This window comes from Lipotes vexillifer, unplaced genomic scaffold (genome assembly GCF_000442215.2).
Source record: "Lipotes vexillifer unplaced genomic scaffold, Lipotes_vexillifer_v1.1 scaffold196, whole genome shotgun sequence".
Lineage (NCBI taxonomy): Eukaryota > Metazoa > Chordata > Mammalia > Artiodactyla > Lipotidae > Lipotes > Lipotes vexillifer.
The window spans coordinates 2,823,055-2,844,182 of NW_006775077.1; the positions used below are offsets into that span (position 1 = coordinate 2,823,055).

Sequence of the window (21,128 nt, forward strand, 5' to 3'; positions counted from 1 at the left end):
AGAGCTTGTGTGACTTTTCGTATGTTGATTTTTTAAAATAACATTAAGAAAAATATTTTCTTGAACCAATGGGGTGCATTAAGTGCAACTCAAATACTCTAAACTTTGACCGTAAAATTAAATACTCTGAAAAGAAAATTTCATTAAATGACTAATTCTTTTAATTCTACCCTTTCAGTAATATCCAGCATGCCACAGGAGGGAGCCCTTGGCTAAGAAAAAGCCTGCAATTATTTTCTTACTTTCTACTAGGAATCATGTAAACATTTTTCCTATCTACTCTAAAGTTTCTTCTGCTGTCTAAATTGTTGCAGTAGTGTTTAAGGGGAAAAAATATTTTTATTAAGCTCATCCTCAAATAAAAATAGCAAAATTCTAAGGAAAACAAAAAACACTCATTCAGATAAAAAGAAGTAGAGGGAAAGTAGCTTCATTTGAACTTAGAGAAGGTTGAAAATGATGACATCAGGGCAGGAGCAAGCCTGGATCATAAGGTGGGCAGAGAGCATCTGTAAAGGATATGTGAAGATCCTTCTTCCTATCATTTTGAAGTAGATGCTGCAGTATATTTTAGTAGTTCCATAATTTTCTGGAAGCTTATAGCTATACTAAAAATTAAGAACAAAGTTGAAATTCTGAGAAAGCTAAACTTAAGGTTAAATTACAAGAAGTAAAATCAAATAGCTACTAATGTAATATATGTTTCTATTCCTTACCAGGTCATCCCAGTGCATCTGGAAATCTTCATATGAGTGAAAAGGACAGTCAGGGGGTATGGTATGAAGAATACTTATTATTTGTCCCATTTTCATACTATAAAAGATAGAGGTGGTGAAGTATTATGAGCCAATGCTTAGATACAGTTTAACTATGTGATTTGGAAAGCATTCAAAAATTTTAGCAACTATCAACACATAAGTAAATAAGCTACTCATTTGCTCCCAGTTCTAAATTAACATTGTACTAAATTCTTAACAACTAGAATTGTTAGAAAAAACTAAGTTGAACTGATGCAAACAATAAGCCAGTTATAAACACAAACTAATGAATACAGTGTTGCCACACAGAGGCATGCCTGGTAATTGTTAGACTTTAGGGAAAAGTCTGTGAAGAGCTGAATGAATCAGAGTCAAATCTTGTTCCCTACCTACCTTTTCTTGGCTTCAATGACCAAGGCATTGTGTATATGCTGCTTGAAAGTTCTTTTGCCTAAGCAGGTTAAAATTTCATGCCAATAGTCATATTTATGTTAATAATAAGTCATATTTTCCCCTGAAGACAGTACAAACTTAAAACAGCTCATATCAAATGATAATGAATCATTAATTATATGTACAAGTTTATAATATTCTATTGATATTATTATAATAGTTGTAATTTTGTAATGAGATACCTAGAAATTTTACTGTTTTAAAACTAGGTCTAATAAAAATGTAAATGTATACCAGAGGGCTTTAGAATCGTGCACTTTAAGATCCTCTCTCTAAAGTGTACTGTGTTTATGTGGTCTGTTTAGCAGAGTTTACCAAATGGAGTAGCATTTTTGGCTTATCAGTATAGTCCCAGGTACTATGTATACACAGTAAAATGATGCTCTCCCTTCATGGCAGTTTGAGGTTTTTCAAGCTGTTTGCTGACCCAGAATGGGGAGCTGTTTGAGTTCTTGTTTCTACTTGTTATTGTCAGATTCTAGGCTATATATACATTCCCACTTTTAATCATGTACTTGCCTATAGTATCTCCGTCAGGTAAAAAAAAATTTGTTAAACTCTTACGTAAATTAAAAAAAAAAAAGTAGATAGATATTTTTATTTTTTTGGCCACATCCAACGGCATGTGGCATCTTAGTTCCCCAACCAGGGATCGAACCCATGCCCCCTGCAGTGGAAGCACAGAATCCTAACCACTGGACCACCAGGGAATTCCCAATAGATAGATCTTTTTAAGCAGTTTAATTGAGATGTAACTCAGATACCATACAATTAATTAACCCATTTAAAGTATACAATTCAGTGATTTTTAGTGTATTTGCAGATATGTGCAACCATCACCACAAGTCAATTTTATTTTTGTTTATTTAAAAATTTTTTGGCCCTGCCACGTGGCTTGCAGAATCTCAGTTCCCCGAACAGGGACTGAATCTGGGCCGAAGCAGTCAAAGACTGGAATCCTGACCACTAGGCCACAAGGGGACTCCCACCACAGTAAATTTAGAACATTTCATAATCTCAAAAAAACAAAAAATGAGTTGAAATAAGGTAGTTTTTTGGTTACAGTTTTATTGAGGTATGATTTGACTCTCAATAAACTACATATATTTAAACTGTACGACTTGGTACATTTTGACCTACGTATGTACCATGAAACCATCACCACAATCAAAATAGTAGACATACTCATCAATCTCCAAACTGTCCCTGTAATCCCTCCAATTCTTCCTTAGTTTGCATTTTCTAGATTTTTATATAAATGGAATAATATAATATGTACGATATTTTGGTCTGGATTCTTCAGCCATGTTGTTGTGGTATAAATATTTCATTCCTTTTTATTGCCAAATAATATTCCATTGTGTGGATATACCACAGTTTGTTTAACTATTCACTTTTTAATGGGCATTTGGTTGTTTCCAGTTTTTGGCTATTACAAATAAAGCTGCTGTGAACATTTGTGTCTTTTTTTTTTTAGATAAATTTTAATTTATTTTTTTACACAGCAGGTTCTTATTAGTCATCAATTTTATACACATCAGTGTATACATGTCAATCTTTGTATGGACATATGCTTTCCTTTCTCTTGGGTAAACCCCTAGGAGTAGAATGGCTGAACTGCATGGTAAGTATATGTTTTAACTTTTAAAGACACTGCCAAACTGTTTTCCAAAGTGGTTGTACCATTTTACATTCTTCCCAATCATGTATAAGTTTTCCAGTTCCTCCACATTCTCATCAATATTATATCAGGCTTTTTAGTTTTGACTATACTAGTAGGTGTGTAGCAGTATCTTATTGTGGTTTTGATTTGCATTTTCCTAATGACTGCTAATGATGTTGAGCATCTTTCAATGTGCTTACTTGCCACCCATATATCTTTTTGGTGAATTACTTGTTTAAATCTTTAATTATTTTTTAATTGAATTGTATATTGTTGAATTGTAAGAGTACTTTATATATTCAATATATTATGTATTCTCAATAAAGCTGCTTTGTTGGATATATGTTCAGCAAAAAAAAATGTAAATGTATAACAAAATTATTTTAGTAATTTGATGGCTTCTGTATGACAATATTGTTTCAATACCTTTTTAAAGTGATAATTCAGTTTCAAAAATTCACAAAAATGGTTTATACTTTTGCACATATCAATGTTGAAGCAAAATAAGAGACAACTACTATCTTGAACCCACCCTAGATATTACAAATTGAAATCTCACCTTGGCAAAACATAGCACCAGTTGCTCAAAATCGAATGTCCCGCAATAACAGCATTCTTGTTAGCTTCAAAATCCTTTATAATACTTTGAGAAATATCAAATTCTCTTAGCTTTGAATAGAAATAAGATTTTAATGCATAAGTCCTCAAAAGAATTTGGCAAACAAAAAGAAACATTAAACACAGATTTATTACACACAGTCAGTTATGCATTATATAGTTTCAAAGGCTATTACACTGAATCATACATAACCACTTTACATAATGTAATCAGTTTCAGCTCATCCTGTTTCTCCTCTATACAGTATATCAAATATTTCATGCTTTCCCTCTTATCTTCCAAACCCAAACTCCTATTTTGTACTTATTTGAACTGGTTTTCTGTTTCTTTAATTTAATTTCTCTGTTAATTTATAAGAAGTTGAATCTCTGTCCAAAGGAAGGTACTTACATTTTGTCAGAATAGCATCTTAACTAAAGTAAAAAAAAGTTTTTTTAGGGGCTTCCCTGGTGGCGCAGTGGTTGAGAGTCCACCTGCCGATACAGGGGACTTGGGTTCGTGCCCCGGTCTGGGAAGATCCCACATGCCGCGGAGCGGCTGGGCCCCTGAGCCATGGCCGCTGAGCCTGCGCGTCCGGAGCCTGTGCTCTGCAATGGGAGAGGCCACAGCAGTGAGAGGCCCGTGTACCACAAAAAGAAAAAAATTTTTTTTTAAGTGGAAGATGTGTTAGGGAGTATACCTCTATCTGGTCTTTTGGAGGGGAGAGGACAGAGCCAATACTCTCACTCTCCTTTTGTATCCCTTTTCCATGTCTTGGAATGCTTTTTTCTCTGGTCCTCAGGTGCCCTGTCTGTAGGGTATTTAAGCCTGTAGGCAGCCAACAACTTGCCACTCAAAGTTTTCTCACCCTGGGAAGTGTGGGGCATTTTCTTACAGTGAGCCAGAGATTAGAGAGACCTCAAGTGAGGTGGAAAATAAAGTATTAATGGGTGAGAGGACACTGCATTAAGATTAGAGAGAACGGTTCACAATCATTTGCCCTTATCATCCATCTTTTGTGAAAGAACATTCTAACTTTATTGCCTACTGCTTTTCAATGAACTCCAGCTAACCTGGCCAATTTTTTATTGCCTGGACAAGTCATAAGCATTTTAACAATGCACTGGCTTAAAGCATTGCTCCCACTCTGATTTATCTGAGTTCTACCAATACAAACCTTACAGGCCTAAATCTAGACCCTTCTCCTCCACATTCAGTGACTTATCCTTCTCTGAATTAGCACTGCATTTATTAGATTAATGGAAATGGGGAGCAGGGCAGAGCAAAAAACCATGGATGTAGGAAAAGGAAGATGATAAGTGCCGGTCATGTTGAAAGGACACCAAGAATGAAAAGATACCTATTGTGCTGTACACTGGAAATAAATCTTGTGCTGTAATATTCTGTGCTTGAGATTAGTTGCCTGAGCTGTGTGTTAAGAAAAAGATGGTCAGTGCAGGAATGGCTATGACTGTTAGAAAAGACTGGGGGCAGGTGGATGAATAAATTATTTAAGGGAAAACAGAACCTGAAATCGAATTCAGAGAAGGTGGGTATCAGTTCCAAATGTTTGCAGTTTATGAGTTCTCACATACATCTACTTACACAGCTTGTGTTTATATCCTTCTGAGTATTTTCTACACTATTCAGGGACTCAAGGCAATTGCTGCAGGGATCTCCATGATACTAGCACTAGGTTTATATTGGTCTTTTTCAACTTAAGAGTTTTCTGAAGACCAGCAAACCACTCACCTCTTCACTATACACCCCAACAGACTCTGATTTACCTATCATTTATTAACTCTTTGCATTTATTTACTTAACAAATATTTGTGTCCTTATGTGAGCAAACCCACATTAAGAAGGTACTCAATAAATATCACTTCCTCCTTATAATGCCAACCTAAAGAATTTGGACTTTATCTTCCTTAGGCAACATTGAGATACTAGAGATATTTAGGTTGGGGACCTCTGTTTTAGAAAGAGAACTCTGCTGACACTGTGAGGAAAAATTAGAGAACAAGAAGGAAAAATGCTGGAAACAGGAAGGCCAAAATGGAGACCATTTTAATAGTTCAAGGAAAGGAAAGGAGTATAAATTAGAGCACTGGAAATGAAGACAGACAGGAAAAGATTTCAGAGACAAAGGTAGACTATTGAAGAGCGACTGGATATAGCAAGCAAGAACCAAAGATGACCCTGAAGCCTCTGGCTGGGTAACTTACTGGCTGTTGATGCCAGTGACCAAAAGAGTAAATTCAAAGGAGGAGCAGAGTTGGGGCTGGGGAGGGTGACAAGTAAATAATTCAGTTTTAGACACAACTGGGTCTGAGTACCATCAGTACATTCATGTGAAAGTATCAGAGAAAGGACAGACAAGCTGAAATTATACAAGGATGTCTGGGAGGTATCATTGTATAGGTTCAACACTGGAATGGGTGAGCCTGTGAAGGAGAAGAAAAGAGGGCTGAAAATGGAACCCAAGGGTTCCATTTACAGTGTGATAAGCAACATTTACACTGTGATAAGAGAAAGATGAGCCATGAATGAATGGAGGAGATTCTGGGGGGAAAAAACCAAAACAGTTTCAGAGAAATCAAAAAAGGAGCTGATTCAAGAAGAGAGGAAAATTTTGTCAAAGTTCCAAAGGTTTCAAATATGAATTCCCTCAGACATCTCCTTTTTCTCTGAACTCCTAAAGAAACATAGTTCCTGTAACAATTATTTTGATACTCTATTGCCAAAAAACTGCTATTCAATTGTTGTGTTTTTTACTCAATACTTATTAGGTATGTACTTCTGTAAGGCTCTTTGGGACATAAAAATTTGAGCCAAGGATCCCAAGGCTAGGTGAAGGAAGTATGATGTAGTGTAGTAGAAAGAAGAGAGTGGAAGGACAAAATCTAAATCCTGAATCTATTCACCTTTATGACCTACAGCAAACTTACTTAAACTCTGTGTCTCGATTTACTTATAAAGTAATAACAATAGCCATCCTTTATGAACCTCTACTATGTACACTTAATGTACTTTATCCCATTAACCTCCTAACATTGTATGAGGTAAATATCATTACCTTCAATTTACAAGAGATCCAGGGCGACTAAGTAACATGCCCAAAGAGGCACTGCTACTAAGTGCAGAACTGGGGACTTTAATGTAGTTCTAAGCCTACACTGAATTTTTTCGGTGTGTGAATTTAACCGGTGCTGAGGAAATGTTCCTTTCTCCTGGTAAGTTGTGTGTGCATGCCTTTTCTTCTGACCAAGATAAAAACTTCTGGAAGGAAAAGATGTCTTCCATCAGCACCGTGCACATATACATAATGACAACCAATAAATAGTTGTCTATGGAGTAAATACAAATTTGTTTCCAGGTGCCCATTTCCCAAATTTTCCATATAATTAAATGATCAAGGCAAATAGCTTAAGATTACATAATGCTATTCTGGAATATATTCCTCATGTAACTGTGGATTCAATTATAATCGTAAAGCATCAACTAGTAAAACGGCAGTTTATGCATATAAACTTCTTTTTAAACACTTAACTGTCAGGAATGCATTATTTTAAAGTTTAAAATAGTCTAAAATTCGATAAATGAGTAAATTATTGTTTCAAATACTTCTTGAATCCATTTGAACTCTAAAGATAAAGGCTAAAATCCCATTTCTCATAATGAATTATGATAAACTGTCTTAAAATTTGCCTAGGTAGGATCAAAGATCAGAATTTAGAAAACTACTAATTTGTAGCCCAGTCACTTAGTTCAACATATAAATTAGTCTTCCACTCCACTCAACCTTCCACTCATTCCACAAATATTTACTGGAGTGACAGGTACTATGGTAGGCTCTGATGATAGAAAAATCAATTAAGACACAGGCCCTTCCTTCTAAGACTTCTAAGTTTAATGAGATAGTTACGTGGACAAGAATATGTGATACACATGGCCAGGGGAGCACAGAGAGAGATGAGTCTTGGAAGCTGTGTAAGTCTTCACAGAGGGGTGATATCTGAAATAAGCCTTGAAAGACGAGTGGGAAGATGAGCCAGAGAATGGACACGACAAGCTTGGAGAACAGTATGAGCAAACACATGTAAGTATGAAAGACCATGTTATCTTTGAGAAACAATTAGTAGTTTGGCTACTTGGAGAGCAATGATGGGGGAGATGAATTTGGGTCAACTGGTATATTATACTAAAGAGCTGAGATTTCATCTTATTGATAATAGAAGCCATGGTAGATTTTTAATAAGGAGAATGAAAGTGTAGATGATGAACTGGAAAGGAGAGAGATGGTAAATATCCTCCTCCTCACCTTTATTCCCCCCTCCGGACCTATAACCAATACTAGATTTTGATAAAATGAAAATTCAATCCAATTATCTTTTAGTTTATTGGGAACAAAGGTAAATAAGGCAGGACCCAGACTCTCAAAGAAATTACAACTTAGTAGGAACACAGACATGTATGAAACTAATTTTTATAGCAGTCTGGAGGTAAACAATGACATATCAAAAGTATAAGTAAAGTGAGACTTAGAGGAACTGATGAGGAATTATAATTTAGGGGATCAATTTAAATAAACTGAACAAGCATCTGTTGAGTGTAAGTGCTGAACAGAAGAGAGGAGCGTATCGCCCCCATTTCTGCTGCGTGCTTCCGTGTCGAGAACGATGTACTAACACACTCATGACGTCACTCTCCTCCTTCGCTCACCCCTCCCAGGGCAGATGGGATGGCTCATCTGGTTGGTAAAATTGGGACAACTCCTGCCTCGTCCTCTTGGGAGCTGGCCTGCTGGCAAAGACTGGTGCTCTGTATTCTCTCAGTCACACCTGGAATGGTGCCTGATCTCCCAAGTGAATCTGTGGGTTTCTGTTACTGCCATAAGTCCGTGGGTCAATCTACCTAATTCTAGGGTTCAGACAGGTCACATTCTCCAGTAGCTGTTTTTCTTTTTCAGTAATAAACAGTGTGACCGTATATCTGTTAAAATAATTAAAATGGAGACCAAACTTGAAAATTCCTTAGGCAGACAATACCAGTTAAGCTACAAAGGCAAAACCTAATTTAGCTTATTCTGCAACACAACCAAAATTTAACTTAGATTATTTCTTGTAAATGCCTCCGAAAATCATAAATGAACCACACTGTTTTCCAAAGTGGTATGCTACAATAACTTTTAACCAATCCCCTGTCATTTGGAAACCCCACTGCTATAACCAATCATTATAAAGATTAAACAGCTTCCACATTTTTGCTATATAAGCCATCCTATAACAACACACCTCTGAGCTTCATTGCACTGTTGGTTTGAAGACTCCCAGTTCACAAACTATAGCTTTATGCACAATAAATTCTTAATAAATACAATTTTGATTGATCTGATTTTAATTTTTAACATATCCCAGTTCATACACATTGGGCCAGTATCCCATTAGGCTAGCTAGTGCCCCTTTCACTCTCAAAAGTGTTCATTTTGGATGATAAATTATATTCTCATCCTAGTAATAAAGGTGGTGTTCTGATCTCTATATGTCATACTCTTCTTTGTCATTCTCTAATTGGTTCAAATCTCAGATATATAAAACAGAAGTATCATCTGTAGGAAATTCAAAGGGCAGTAAAATACAATATTGGTCCCTAAGAAGCTAATTATAACGCAAGTTGGAGATACAGAAATGAGTATAACTCTAAAAATACAAATAGGGGGACCTCCCTGGTGGTCCAGTGGCTAAGACTCCGTGCTCCCAATGCAGGGGGCCCGGGTTCAATCCCTGGTCAGGGAACAAGATCCTACATGCCGCAACTAAGAGTTTGCATGCTGCAACTAAACATCCCGCATGCCCCAACAAAGATCCCACGTGTCGCAACTAAGACCTGGCACAGCCAAATAAATAAATAATATTAAAGTAAATAAATAAATAAAAATACAAATAAGTATGTGAGCATGGTGAAGAGTAGTGTGAAGGTTTAAAAGAGGCTGAGAGATCACAGTGGGTTTGGAGCCTTGGCAAGGTTCCTCATCAGTACCAGATATTCATGTTATGCCGCCCAGTCTGTAACAGAGAAGAACAAACCTGAAACATACACGATGGCCCATTCTCAAGGCTCTGCCTCCCAGGTTTGACCTTTAAAGGTATAACACTTTTCGTTCATATAGAGATAAAAAGTTGTGGAACAGAGAATAACATTTGTCTTGTTGGAGGTTTACAGGAACATTGTGACCTGACCTACATGGACAGCTGCAAGAACAAAGGATTCGGCACGGAGAAGTTTGCAACAACTAGCCACACCCCTCCCTTTTTAGTATAAAAGAAGTCTGAACTCTAACTCAGGTAAAATGGGTCTCTGGGATACTAGCCCACCACAGTCTCGGTCTGCTGGCAAGTGACTACTCCTTGCCCCAACACCTCATCTTTCAATTTACTGGACTGTTGTGCAGAGGGCAGTACGAGCTTTGACTCAGTAACGATTCCAATTATTTATATTCAGGTCAGCTTTCCTACTGCCTTACATAACTCTTGAAGGCCAGAAAGTAGATCCTATTCATTTTTGACTTGTCTATTGCCTCAACATAACAGGTAATCAAACAATTATAGAGAAATGAATAAAGTAGCATTTGAGCTGGCTCTTAAAGAATAAGCATAATGTATAGCCAATCAGAGGGGCACTCTAAGCAAAGGAAGAGTCATCTGTGCTATGAGTGGGGATTCTCAATCTGGACACTACTGACAGTTTGGGCTGGAAAACTCTTTGTGGGGATGGGAGTGGGGTTGCTGTCCTGTGTACTGTAGAATATTTAGCAGCATCCTGGCCTCTATCCACTAAATGCCAGTAGCAACACACCCCTCCCACTTTGTGATAGCCAAGTTTTCTCCAGACATTACAAATGTCTCACGGGGAACAAAAACACTAATTTTGCCCTCCACCCTTCTCTGTTGAGAACCACTGTCATAGAAGAAGGAAAATAACATTTACTGAGTTACCATTAATGTGTAAGAGTCTATGCTGGGTGTTATGAGAGTCAGCAAAATAAAAGACACATCCTTCCACTAAGAAGGAAAAAACTGTTATGTGTAAAAAATAGATGAGGAAAAAAAAGCTCTAATAATGTCAATGGGGGGTTATTACATTTAGTATGAGCTGAAATAGCATTTTTAATATTTGGAGATGAAAGAAGAGGCACGAAGTGGGTGCTGAGGCAGGGCAGGGTTGTGGAGTCTTGAATGCCACCTAAAAAGATTTTTGATCAAGGGAGTAGTATAATTAGATCTGTGTTAAACTGACAGAATCGTGTTTTCTCTGGTAAACAGATTTAGGACAATATCAATATAGCAAGCATTTAATAATATGGATTTTGATAATAAAAACTTTCTTATCACTCTTCTTGTTAAAAATTAAAACCTCCTAGCATATCAGTAATAATAATAAATATATTAATTATATAGTAAGTATAGTAAGGTTAATTATAGAAATCAAAATATGTGGTACCTGAGGTGGTGGCAGTCTGATTGTGTAAGCTTCTATGCTTAGACAAACTTGAGTTTCTGTTACATTGATGTCTAATACTGAAAATAAAATTATTAACCGTGAACTTTCCGGAATTATGACTCCATCGTATCAAATTAAGTATTTTAGTAACAAAAGAAATTAATTTAACTCAATTTATTCAAGTTGGAAACTCAGTTAAGAACGGATTTTTTTCACACATGGTAAAATTCAAATAATCACCATATAATATTTGATGGTCTATAGATGAGACATCTAAAAGAAGACAAAAGCCTATGTGGGTATGTATGTGTAGGGTAGGGTTACAATAAGAAAAATGAGACATTCCACAATTGAGAGGAAAACTCAACAAATACTTTTTAGAAGTTTGACATCTATTATATGTGAAAGATGAAGACTCTTCTTAAATTAGAAGAGGTACCAGGCCATGCTTTTGACTTCACTAGTCTTACTAACAAATGTCCTCAAATATACTGGCAGATATATTCCAGATCGTTCAGGGCCCCAAGGCTTCTATCTTGCTTTCTTGTGATTAAAATTACTTATACAAGTCAGATAGTGGTACCTGGAATAAAGCACGAGGGGGCTTCTGGTGTACTGGTAGTGCTACACATCTACAGTTTGTCAGTTTTGCCATAGAATATTACATTCAGTAAAATTAGAAGAAAAAATTCTAACACATGAGTGAGGAATTTTGCTCTCCTAAGCTGTTATCTTTAACCTCTGACAGCTGTAGTCTCCTGACAGTGTTTGGGGATGGAACTAAATTTAGGTAATGAACCCGTTCATCCAGAGCTAATACACAGTGACTGCCACTGTCCAACTTAAACATAAAACCAGAGCAAGGAGGGCAAATAGGCTTCAGCTTGAAAGTCAACTCAGAGCAAATACTCTGTGGATTATAGGTGCTAGTCTGAGACTTAAGGATATGGCCAAATGGTGGTAAAAGCTACCATGACTGACAATAATGTCTACGTGGCTCAGGATTTCCCCCATCTGCTATCTCTGGACTACTATTTAGGAACATGTCTACCTGCAATACAACCATGCACATCAATGAAAGAATTAGATTAAACCATATTGTAAACTGTGTGTTTTAGATCATCTGTGTCTCTTTAGACAATCTTTTTTTTTAAGAAGAAAAAGAATCATGTACTCAAAAGAAAGTTTTTACTTACAACAGTACTAAAGAATTCTTATGATATGGCTCTGGAAACTATACTTTATAAATGCCTGCAGAATTAAACTCCTTTTTGGTCACAGTTTTCTTTAAGTAGAGAAATTAAAAATATAGCTTTTATTCCAATTAAGAGAAGTGAATTTTTTTTCTTATGTAAGTAGAACGTATATTTTGAACCAGAGGTGATTTCCTGAGTAAAACTGTGATTATAACAATATATGATTAAATTCTGATATAACCTAATCATCAAGATTTTAACAACCTAACCATCTGTACCATTCTTTAAACTGTTATTATATCAATGTTTTAACTATTAACTTACATATTTTTACTTACCAACAGCACTTTGCTTTCCCATCTGAGAAAGAAATTCTCTTCCTTAAAAAATTCATAGGATATGCCATATTATTAAAACTTATAAATCATGCTTAATATAACCTTTTTATGTAAAATTATCAAAGCTATGAAAAATGCTTTAAAATACAATTTTAGGGACTTCCCTGGTGGTGCAGTGGTTAAGAATCCACCTGCCAATGCAGGGGACACGGGTTCGATCCCTGGTCTGGGAAGATCCCACATGCCGCGGAGCAACTAAGTCCATGCGCCACAACTATTGAGCCTGCGCTCTAGAGCCCGTGAGCCACAACTACTGAGCCTGTGTGCCACAACTACTGAAGCCCGTGTGCCTAGAGCCCGTGCTCCGCAACGAAGAGTAGCCCCCTCTCGCCGCAACTAGAGAAAGCCCATGGAGCAATGAAGACCCAACACAGCCAAAATAAATAAATGAATAAATAAATAAAATGAAGTTTTATATGAATATCTAATGACAATTCAGAGAAAAAATATAATCATTCAAAAAGTATCTCTTCAATTAAAAGGACAGAAATACCCAGTTCTTCCCTCAAATATTTATTCCTGGTATAAAATATTTAGAAAACAGATCTCAACAAAAAATTCGAACAGACTTTTGGTTCCAACAATACTGGTAATTTGTGTTCATTTTATTATAATGCTCCACAACTTATACTTATTCCTCTTTAAACGTCAAGTATTCTATGATAAAAACATTTTTTTTCAAAGAAACACTAGGAGCCCTCTGGATATAATCCCAAAGTAAGGAGATGACACTTATGTTGATGTGGGCTTGCTTGAGAATCCTTGGTTGGCGCTATGCTTTAAAAACCATTCCCTAAAAATAATATATCTTAAAATTAAAAACACATGTACATAATAGCAGTAAGCTAGTTCAGAAAGCCCCAATGACTGAAAGAGATAAAGTCACCTTGCACCAAGAGATGGCCAGCTTTATTCCAGGCTGGAGCAAGTCTAGCTGTGAGTGAATATGAAAGGCAGTTTTGAAGAATTACAGGAATTACTCGTTGTGGAGCCTCCACCTAAAATATTAAAGCACAAAATATGGGCAAGTTCACAGCAATTGTTATGTCCCTATAAACTCAGAGAAAAATGTCTGTGTGTTTAGATCACCACCTAACAAACTGGGCTATCCTGAATATAAGTTATAGTCATCACTACAGCTAATCCTATCTGGTTCTAAAGTTAAAGAAGTGTTAAAATATATTCATTTTGAAACTATGACTATAATGGGCAAATTCTACCTGCTTATCCTGGCTCAATAAGCCTAAATTTTTGGAGCTCCGGTGCTAGGACCTTAAACTTTACTTTGTATTTTGCTGTACACAAAGGAAACAAGTCCAGAACTATACTGTAATATTTCTCATTATGGTTCACTCTAGTTCAATATCACAAAACAATTAAATATTTACATGGGCACACATGCAACCAGCAGAGTATCTCTACTTGTACAGAATTTTTAATGATCATATGGGAAATTCATGAGTACCCCCAGCATATTGATTAAAGAGGGTTTCCAGGCTGCAGTGCAGGGAGGAGGAATCCTGGAAGAGGCAGTGGGCTCTGTGGGTTGAGCAGACAGAACTGAGAGTCCAGGGAGGCCAAAGAAGGTACAGTTTGGGGGTTAAGTATTGAGAGAAGAGAGCTGCATAGAGAGAAACTCTTGAGATCAGCGGAGTCCCTCCTTGAGTATTCAGTTACATATGGAATAGCACATGCATATGAGGAAACTTCTCAGGGCTGTTTGCTATACAAACATCCTTACAAATGTAGCCCAGAAGAAAACACTGCCATTGCCTTTGCTAGCATGTAGAAAAGTGAGCGAGCCAAAGTAACTGTCACCCAATAAGTAAAAAGGAGGGAATTACTTCCTACTTTAAGATTCCTGAAGGCTGGAAGTTTATCTGGTTCACAGCTTTATCTCCAGAAACAAGTAAAGTGCTCAGTATATTATAGATATCTGCTGTGATTACTATCATGTAGAAAATATCTACGTAAAGAAAAACTGAGCATAATCATGAAGGCTCCACAAGGGTGGGAAAGAATACTGCCTTCCCACAGATTGTAAATGATGGCTAAAACCAGCTTTCAGGTTATTCAAACATTTCTCAGGGAACTGCAAACAATCTCCGGGTATTGTTGAGATCTTATCATCCTAGAACTTAAGGAAAGCATCTCATCTTGGAGATGACCGAAAACCTCATTAACCCGAACCCCACTAGGTCTAGGAACAGAGGCCAGCAGCGATGCCTGGATGGGCTGCTAGAATAACCAAGAATACAGTGCCTCAGAGATCAATGCAGAGACATGAAGGGAGCTCCAGCAAAGTCTCCACGGCCTGAGTAACTGAGACATGACAGGTGCTCAACTCCACATATTCATTTTTCTTTCTTGCTAAGATCCAGACACTCACCACCACGGGAAATACAATCTATACTGTTTTGTTCCCCTACTTATTAGCTATATGATTGTGGACAATATTTTCACCTCTCTGGGTTTCATTTTCTTCACCTGTAAAAATGGGGATATTTACTTCTTGGAAGATACAGATGATAAGTGAAATTATGCCACATAAAATGCCTGCAAGAAAGTACCCAACAAAATTAAGACTCTTCCCCTCTTTCTCTACTAAATATGCACAAAATAATTGTTCTGGGGGAAAAAAAATGTTGGGTTCTTTCACATGCATAGCAATAACTTATGAGAAAGATACTCCAATTTTTGTTTACTGACAAAAGAAGGTGAATACAAAATCAATATAAACAACGTCTGGAATTATTATCCTTTTTAAAACTTACCTTAGCTCCATATTTTTCAATATAGGCATTAAGTTTTCCAGCTTTATAAAATGGTATCTATTAAAAAAATCCACATTGATAAGAAGGACTTAACATAAATATATTATTAAATAATGCACTACATAAAGAATTTAAACATTATACAGCAGAGCAAAGCAGAGGGCCATCATCTTAACAGTTTCTATGCCCAGGAGAAAGAAGCAGGTAATAATCATTCTCTTCCTGAAATAGAATCTGCGGGTACATTCCAAAGTTAGAAAGCCTTTCTGGGAGTGACCCGAATCCAGAAACCATATAAGTGAAAAGGCCAATAAATTTCATATAATAAATATTTAATACCTTTCTTAATAAACAATAATTTATTAAACATGAATAAGGAAAATGGACACAAGTGGAAGATCATGAGAAAGTTCAAAAAGCCAAGGTGTTCCAACTAACCAATGAAACACAAATTAAAAGAAGATATTATTGATATTTTTAACCTAACAAATTGGCAGATATGAAAAGACTGCTAATATTTAGTGCTTGTGAGGATGTCGAAATATAGGTTCTCTCATACACTATTTATTAAATGTAATCTAGTACAAGCTCTTCAGAGCACAATTTAGCAGCATGTAGATTATAGTTTAAAATGTACTGCAATCCAACATCTAAGAATTTAACCCACAGAAACTACCAAATAAATAAAAATGATATAATTTCCACTTTCTGAAGCATTGTTTATAATAGCACAAGACTAGAAACTCAGATGAGTATTAGAAGGTAATAATTAAATTATTATACACCCACACAATGAAATATTTCACATCCTTAAAAATGAGTAAAATATATGTACTGACACAGAACAATTCCCAGGCTGCTAATGCGGAAATAAAAGGTAAGTTTCAAAATAGTATGTATAATAATCCCATTTTCTATTTTTGTAAAAATTTTTACAGCGTGTAATATCTTTGTAAGAAAGTAAAACATATTTTTAGATGGCAATTTTCCTCTTACTATTCTTGCTAAGATTAGGATACTAGAATTTACGAGAACTCTAAAACAATGTCCTCCTTGTTTCATAATTTTTTCAGGTAGAAAAGAACACAAATAAGAGACTTTACTGTCTACTTGTTCACCAAACAGCTTGTCTTTCTTAAAAGCTATATTAAGGATGAAAAGATAAAAGATGGACATACAACCATAAAACCCAGAAGAGAAATGAAAGACCTGAAGAAGATTTTGAATGGTCTATCAGCATTGTTATTAAATATTGATTTCACTGGATTCTGGGGAATTAAAATCTCAGAATAAGAGGATTTTCAGAAAGATTTTTGACAAAAAGCTCAGGATAATATAATTTTTATAAAGATTCTTGGTACTTCATTTATCATTCCCAGTTATATACAGCACTGGAAATATATTTCTTGTTCTAATTTTACTAAGACAAAAATTTTAATGAAATTTCCAAATTAAAAAAAACTATTGAGCATGTGGTGGTATGATGAATTGGGAGACTGGGATTGACATATATACACTACTATGTATAAAATGGATAACTAATAAGAACCTGCTGTATAAAAAAATAAATTAAATAAAATTCAAAAGAAAAAAAAAACCTATTGACCTAAGTTCTTTAAAAACAATTGGAGACTTGCTAGAACAAGAAACTTCTTCTTTTATATTAAATGTAATTCTAAAGAATAAAATATAAGAAAAGGATTAAGTCTGTGCTATCTTGAAATTATGCTGTAACGTATTTTATTCATTGATCATCTTTATCTTAACATTAATGACAGGGAAAACTAAATATGAATTTAGAGCCACAAAAATGGATCTTAAACATCAGGTCTATCAAAGTTAAAGTCTGTTAATGGTTTGATCAATCTACAACACAACGTAATTTGTCTTCATAAACCATGTTCAATTTGAGTTTTAATTAATACCTGAATTAATGTTTATCAATATTGCTCCCAATAATTAGTAATAATACTTTATAAAATGTTAAAATACTAACCGTCATCACCACCCAAATTTGGGTAAATATTTCAGGCACAGGTGATGTCAGGATATCTTGGTGCAAAAACAGCAATTGCCTGTGGAGATGAAATGTATTAATTTTAAAGTGGACTGCCCACTCTCTGTTTTTACTTTACCAGAACATTTAAAAATTGCTTAGTTCGGGCTTCCCTGGTGGCGCAGTGGTTGAGAGTCCGCCTGCTGACGCAGGGGACACAGGTTCGTGCCCCGGTCCGGGAAGATCCCACATACCGCGGAGCGGCTAGGTTCGTGAGCCACAGCCGCTGAGCCTGCGCGTCCAGAGCCTATGCTCTGCAACGGGAGAGGCCACAACAGTGAGAGGCCCGCGTACCGCAAAAAAAAACCAACTCCAATTTATCTTAAGTATAGACCTGAAAAAGTCTAACCACTGTGAAGAATCCAGCTTTTTAAATTCCTGTTTCTTCCATTTTCCTTTTTTTTTTTTTTTTTTTAAAGTAGTGGTCAGAAGCACTTGAGGAAAGAGTCTAAGGATTCACCCATCAGTGAAGTTATCAACTACTTTAGTGTGAGAACTATTGACTAGATGCTTTTTCTTCAAAAAGGAATTTTTTTCCAAGCCAGAATGAAGTGGGGTAGCAGTTTTAGTTCAGTATTCAAAAGCCAAATGAACTTACAACAACAATCATTACAATTCAAATTACCATCAATAATTTTGTTGGAAAAAATGAAAAAACATAAAAGGGAATAGAGGTGGAAATGTAAAAATTTTCAAAATTATTAATCATCAAGGAAACAAATTTTAAAAACCAGGAGTGTGTGTGTATGGGATTACATCAAAAAGTGGGATGGGTCATTCTGTTTCTGGTGGCCTCATCTTTGTTGGAACTGTGGTGCAGCAGGTATGTGCTTTTGCAAGGCCTGCCTTTGTCTGACACAACCATGTCTCTGCTCTCTCTGTTCCAGCCTCTTTGTCAGTGATTGGAACGATGAGTCAAAACACCCCTCTCTATGGGCATGACCCACATGAGGGTGAACAGCAAAAAATCTCTCTTAAGGTTTTCTAATTATTTGTTTCCCAAAGGGGTCACAAGTGAATGCTCAATGGGTATCAAATTGTACCTTAGCAGGAAGGGTACAGACTCCTGGCTGCACCTGAATGGGAAAATATACAGTGGGCAGGAGAAAAGTTTTATAAATAAGAGCAAAATGGAGGACACCCCAAGAGTGTCTTATTTCTGGCCCCTATCAATCTTATACGTGTTTGTTCCTCTCCAAGAAATTCATTTACAGATACAATATTTTTACGTATTCTAAGAGTTCTTTTTTGAATGTCTCAAACAATTTAAGGGACTAATACATGGTGGGACCTCAGTAATCACAGTGTTATACTTTAGGCTTCAACTAAGCTGTTTTTCGAAGACTATCTTGGGTCAGATATTTCAAGATAGTTCTTGGAGAAATACTCTTCAGAAATACTCTTATATCAACCTGAAAATTTAAAAATTATATTAATCTAAAATGTTTACAGTATCTCCTAAAGTACTTCATAAACAGTAGGTACTTCATATATATTTATTACTATCTCTATGTTTTGGGACCCTGATTTAATTCATCAATGTCTATAAAATATTTAAATTAAAATATCAGAAAAGAAGCCACAAATATAAAAACTCAACAGTGTGATAGTCTATCTCAAGTATTTCAAGTCCTCCCCTAAATGTAATTCAATATACCTGATTAGAACAAAATTGAATTCCTTTATTTCAAAATTATATAAACAGATTGAGTAAATGAGTATTTTGCTTTAAAGGAGATACTGCTAAAACAGCTCTTATAGGTCTCAAAAAGTTTATAAAGTCTTAGTTATAAGATGTGTTTTTTTACCTGCATATCTTCAGCTGTGTACTCCTCATCTCGGTATCTGCCACTCCACTACTCAATATTATCCTGACAGCACAGAGTTTGTGTAAATCTGGAAGTGTGATGAAGAACAGTGACTGCTGCCTAGAGTCATTCATACTTTCTTGTTGACTGAATGTCTCAGTAATCAGGCCTTTAAAAATAAACAACAATAAAAGGGTAGCAAACTATTTTACCAATAGGGTTTCAATACCAATTCATTACAGAATATTTGATATTGTGTTAGTATTAAGATGATAAAAACAAGTTAGCAAACATCAGCAGTTAAATATCATTCACATTTTACCTTTGAGGTTTTCTAACGATAATCTAGAATTTGGGGGGGTACAAGTTTTATAAGGATGTAATTCATATAACATAACAATTCACCTATTTAAAGTGTACAATTAAATAGTTTTTATTATACGCACAGAGTTGCAACCATCACGATACATTTTAGAACACTTTTGTCACCCCAAAAATATAAGGTAGAATTTTAAACCTGCAGCTCTACACAACAAATAGAATAATTTGAATACAAATAATATAACCCCCCCCCCCCAGCAATGTGTATTAAATGTCTACTCTGTTCTGGGTACTAGATATCTTTCTACTATATATTTTTTGTTTTTTGGTGGTACGCGGGCCTCTCACTGTTGTGGCCTCTCCCGTTGCGGAGCACAGGCTCCAGATGTGCAGGCCCAGCGGCCATGGCTCACGGGCCCAGCCGCTCCACGGCACGTGGGATCTTCCCGGACCGGGCCATGAACCCATGTCCCCTGCATCGGCAGGAGGACTCTCAACCATTGCGCCACCAGGGAAGCCCTACTATATTGTTTTTATTTAACAAATTCCTTCTAAAGTTTCTGGCTATTCTTAAGTTTCATTTTCTTTTCAGGAAAATGAAATCTTTCCTATGACAAGAATAATTAAAAAAAATAAAAATGTATAGCAAAGTCTTCTGCTGTTTCAGGTTATCTCTATAAAGCACTTCAAAGTTGAAGAATATATTTTCATTATTTTACACGAAAGAAAATGTTTACTGAGATCTCTAAACTTTTATCTAGTTTCCTTTTCCACTAATTATCTGGCTTTCAAACTTCTATGTGGGACACATTTTACAGTTGATAATTCACACGGCATACCTTTGGAGTCTATCTTATGTACAACAGAAAAGAAGACTGCAATGTAAAAATAAAGCATATAATTTAAGCTCAATTTCTCTAGGGCACACAAATACATCCAGGGAAGGTAACTGGTATTCTAGTACTTCAAACCTTTAAACACCTACATATTTTCTCTCTTTAAGAAGAAAAGTAGTAACATATCAGTCTTGGAACCTGGAGTGTGACCAGCCTTAGGTCTGATCTCAGTAGCCAAATGTCTCTGTGGTGCCATTCGAGGAACAGTGGCAATGCCCTTCTGCTCCCCACACGTCTTTCTCACTCAAGTACCACAGTGCTTGAAATTTTCATCATTAAAGATCACTTAGATTCTTTTAAAAGTGGAAGTATTCTTGGAAATGATTAACACAAAGTCACACAAGGTGTTAAATACCTAATCAAGATGATTTCTGATATTAAAAATAGAAACAGTCCTTCCTTCTCTCTGCTTTTCTACTCTTCTACGTAAATGCTTACTATTGTGAAATTTTTTTAAAAAAATGAAGTACAGGGCTTCCCTGGTGGCGCAGTGGTTAATAATCTGCCTGCCAATGCAGGGGACACGGGTTCGAGCCCTGGTCCGGGAAGATCCCACATGCCGTGGAGCAACTAAGCCCGTGCGCCACAACTACTGAGCCTGCGCTCTGGCGCCCACGAGCCACAACTACTGAACCCATATGCCTAGAGCCCATGCTCCACAACAAGAGAAGCCACCGCAATGAGAAGCCCGCGCACCACAACGAAGA

General features: G+C 36.2%; 1 protein-coding gene across 1 annotated transcript in view; it reads right to left on the reverse strand.

The window, feature by feature from the left end:
- Window positions 1-19,338, reverse strand: part of CUNH18orf63 (chromosome unknown C18orf63 homolog) — a 29,097-nt gene extending 9,759 nt beyond the window's left edge. The window contains exons 1-9 of the mRNA XM_007449677.1: window positions 19,205-19,338; window positions 17,337-17,415; window positions 15,341-15,397; window positions 13,453-13,564; window positions 12,507-12,548; window positions 10,973-11,049; window positions 3,434-3,543; window positions 717-813; window positions 523-608 (exon numbers count right to left, since the gene is read on the reverse strand). Of these exons, the coding sequence (XP_007449739.1) occupies window positions 523-608; window positions 717-813; window positions 3,434-3,543; window positions 10,973-11,049; window positions 12,507-12,548; window positions 13,453-13,564; window positions 15,341-15,397; window positions 17,337-17,415; window positions 19,205-19,338 (794 nt within the window). The remainder of the gene's footprint in view (window positions 1-522; window positions 609-716; window positions 814-3,433; window positions 3,544-10,972; window positions 11,050-12,506; window positions 12,549-13,452; window positions 13,565-15,340; window positions 15,398-17,336; window positions 17,416-19,204) is intronic.
- Between the last annotated feature and the right edge of the window lie 1,790 nt (window positions 19,339-21,128).